The sequence below is a fragment of the Gavialis gangeticus genome, unplaced genomic scaffold (assembly GCF_001723915.1).
Source record: "Gavialis gangeticus isolate Ggan-Ray unplaced genomic scaffold, GavGan_comp1, whole genome shotgun sequence".
In the NCBI taxonomy this organism is placed as follows: Eukaryota; Metazoa; Chordata; order Crocodylia; family Gavialidae; genus Gavialis; species Gavialis gangeticus.
Window position 1 is genome coordinate 60030634 of NW_017729030.1, and position 3438 is coordinate 60034071.

The window sequence follows — 3438 nt, forward strand, 5'->3', positions numbered from 1 at the left end:
ACTCTGGACTCCTTTAAGGGTCAATTGGACGTTTATCTTGCTGGGATCCTGTGATCCCATCTGACTTACTGCCCCTGGGACAGGAGGCTGGACTTGATGATTTTCCGAGGTACCTTCCAGCCCTTATGTCTATGAAATATCTTGGTGAGAGAGGCCAGGAGCAGTCTTGGGTGGACCTACTGATAAAAGGCAAACCACAGCCCAGCAAAAGGAAAAAAAAGAAACAGGTATTTAATCAGCAAACAAGATGTATAGCTTTATGTTCTTGCCCCCTCCCCATAGTCAGTGATTGGGACACTGTCCTTGTACAAGTCCCCACTCTAAGGCACATTCTTACAGCGGTTTAACAGCACAGCATATTGCACCACAAACATGTCTGACCCAGGCACAGAGCATAACTACAGCTCACAGGAGGCCTCCATCTCAGAGAAATACTTAGACTTCTTTCAGCATGACACAGCCAGGGAGCAACATGGGTATTGGGGTAGATCGGCAGGTGAATTCCTACTCCAATTTATGATAGTATCACAAAGTAAATTACTAAAACCCATTCTTAGCAGCAGCATCCCTGAAGGGGCTCCCCTGCAATATACCAGAGCCATCACAAACCCACAGCAGAGTTCACAGTTGAATGTGGAGTCTACCCAAGACCCCCAGGTATCAGGAACTAAATAAAGTGCCAACTCAGAGCCAGCATTAGCCATCAGAGTGAGGAACACCATCTCCCACCTGTTTTCCCACATTTCCCTGTTGCACGTTTGTGCCTCCAATTTGTTTTCTTCTAAAGGATTGACTAGTAAAGAGTGGGATGTCATTCCCAAATCGGAGTCAGGTTTGCATGATGTAAAACAAGCATACAGGCCAAATGCATTTGTAAAAGGCTTTAGAAAGGGTGGAATGAAAATGACTTGAGACCCCAAGCCACAACCCTTTTGCTCCATGGAAGTTCTCAGCCCGTATCCCAGAACCAAACAACTCCTAGCACCTTCTCACAAGCTGACCCAGAATCCCTCCCAGCCTGATGGGGTGTGGGGTTGCGTTAACCCCAGTACTCAATACCAATAGGGGAGGTCCAAGAAAGCAAGTCCTTTGCCTTAAAATGATCACCGGGGCAGAACAGACTAGTCACTGGGACAAAGGTGCTCTGATCAGAGAGAAAGTATGTCTGGACTATGTCATTTTAAAGGGTAGAATTATTTTGAAAAGCTCTCATGGGCCCTCAGAACCTCACATTTATTAAGTTGTTCCCACCCTGTCCTGCACTGGACTCTCTGCCACGCTGCTGCCTTTTGGCCCAAGGCTCAATTATTAGGGAACACTCAGGTAGTGGGAAGCTGCACGCACCTATCAGAACCCTCCTGTCCCTTCCAGGCTCCTGGGGACATGTCAGACTCACTTTTTGCACGTTCTCATTTGCAGGAAAATAATTCCCTTGGTGACAGGCAGAAGGCTGAGACTGTGCTTGAGACTGCAAGACACTACCAGGGGATCCTGTACAAATCAGAGAGTGTGAAAGTGACATTCTTGGCACACCAGAGACCCTGTGAGACTCTGAACTAAAGGGGAACAGATTTCACTCACTCTGTGCTGAGACACAAAGTTCAAAAGCAACATGTTCAAAAACCCCACCCAATGTGCAAGGCAGAAGCCTCATGTGATGCCTAAAACTCTTTAAGATTTAAGAATTTGCATAAATTAATATATTAGTCTGAACCCCTGCTATCCATACATAAATTAAGATATGACACAAGTCAGCACCTACAGTACAGGGTCCCCAGTTGTAAAAACTGGATGCCCTTACGAACTGGAAAGACGAGAACTTTTCTGTACCTTTGGACAAGCCAGGCAGCTTTACAAACAAGACATACTGCTTGCTGCCACCATACTGGGCTTTTCTCATGTTCCACCAAACCTGAAAACCTTTGGTATCAAGCATTCAGGAAAAGAGAAAAGGGAGATGTGTCAATGGTACAGACAGGAAGTCTGTTCAATGAGTCACCAGTGCTGCAAGTCCTGGCATACACTGGGAAGCTGCTTAAAAAAAAAAAGTCAACAGGCTGTCTAAAAAAGCAGCACCTGACAGTTCCTGGTACATGAAGACCACAAACTGTCAGCCCACACCAGGGAGAGTCCAATCCCCTTGCTCTTACAGTGCAAAAATGACAAAGATCCAGTCAGTCCCTGTTTTGCAATATGATCCATGAGAACGGGTTCACGCTACGCCTGGATGCAAGTCCAGGACTGTGAGTGACGTGCACTCTATACCCATGAGAACAAGCAATCCAGGGCCTGAATTTGTGACGGCAGCAACTGAGGTCACCCCTAACATCTACATCTAAACAGGGAGTGGGCGCAGCAGCTCCCTGGACCCCACCCCTGCCAGGTAAGCAAAGGAGAGGAACCTTCACCCAGGCTGCTTGGAGGCTCGATGCTGCTGCTGCTTTTGGGCATATAATGAAGTTTGGTCTCAAAAGAGGATCTGAGGGGCTCTAGTCGTACTGCAGCTTCCCGAGAGCAGCCAGCGCACAGCGGGGCAGTGTGTGGGGCACTGCCAGCCCGCCCGCAGAGGGCTCTGGTCTCTTGCAGGGAGTGGGGGGAGCTCCCGGCTGGGTCTGGTGGGCACAGGGAGGCTGCTCCAGGCCCCGCCCTCAGTTCTGCATGAGCAGGCCCACGATGAGCAGGAGTAGCAGGAAGGCCGACACCTCCACGGCACCGCTGTATTTGCCCTTGGCTGCCTCCTGCTCGCGCTGCTTGCGCAGCTCCTCCCGCCGGCCGCGCAGTTCCTGCTCGCGCTGCAGCTGCTCGCCGTAGTGCGCGCGGTAGAAGGCGTCGAAGTCGAAGACAGGCTGGGGCGGGCGGCCGGTGGCCCGGACGGTGCGGCTACGGGGCGAAGCGGGTGTGGGGGCGCGCGGCGGCGATTCGTCGCGGCCCGAGGGGCGGCCGGCCGTGCGGAGGTCCTGGCTGCTCAGGATGCCACGATCGTACTTACGGCGCAGCGCGACACTGCCCAGCACCAAGTAGGCCTCGCTGACAGCGGCGAAGCGCGCGGCCGCCTCCTCGCTACCCGCGTTGCGGTCCGGATGGAAGCGGAAGGACTGCGCGTAGTAGGCGGCCTTGATCTGCGCCTGCGACGCCGTGGCCGGCACGCCCAGCAGCTCGTACAGGCCCGCGCGGGGGAGGCGCGGCGGGGGCGCGGGCCCGTTCTCCGAGTACAGCCGAGCGACGCAGCGGACCGCGGGCAGAGCGCGGCCGAGGAACCAACGTGCGGCCATTCCGGCGTCTGCTCCTTCACCTCAGCCAGGGCACCGCCATCTTGCCGCGGCCGGCCAATGGGAGCGCGGGGCGGGGCCAGCCCCGCTGCGGCGCGGGGAGATGACGTCATAGAGGCAGCATGGCAGGCAGCGGCCGGAGGCCAGAGCATCGCGGCCCCCCCGAGCT

At 54.2% G+C, this 3438-nt stretch overlaps 2 protein-coding genes across 3 annotated transcripts in view; one reads left to right on the top strand and one right to left on the bottom strand.

Annotated features, from left to right (window-relative positions):
• Window positions 1-3328, bottom strand: part of DNAJC30 (DnaJ heat shock protein family (Hsp40) member C30) — an 11435-nt gene extending 8107 nt beyond the window's left edge. Inside the window, exon 1 of one of the 2 annotated variants that reach the window (XR_002098485.1) lies at window positions 2370-3328. Coding sequence is in view for 1 of the 2 variants with exons in the window: in XM_019522278.1 (XP_019377823.1) it covers window positions 2649-3272 (624 nt within the window). In the remaining variant the exon portion in view is untranslated. Of the gene's footprint in view, window positions 1-207 lie in introns of those variants that run through there. The other variant, XM_019522278.1, reaches the window with a different exon arrangement.
• A 40-nt stretch (window positions 3329-3368) lies between these two features.
• The window catches only part of WBSCR22 (Williams-Beuren syndrome chromosome region 22), an 18925-nt gene continuing 18855 nt past the window's right edge, over window positions 3369-3438 (top strand). The window contains exon 1 of the mRNA XM_019522277.1: window positions 3369-3438. Within this exon, the coding sequence (XP_019377822.1) occupies window positions 3392-3438 (47 nt within the window). The 5' untranslated portion in view covers window positions 3369-3391.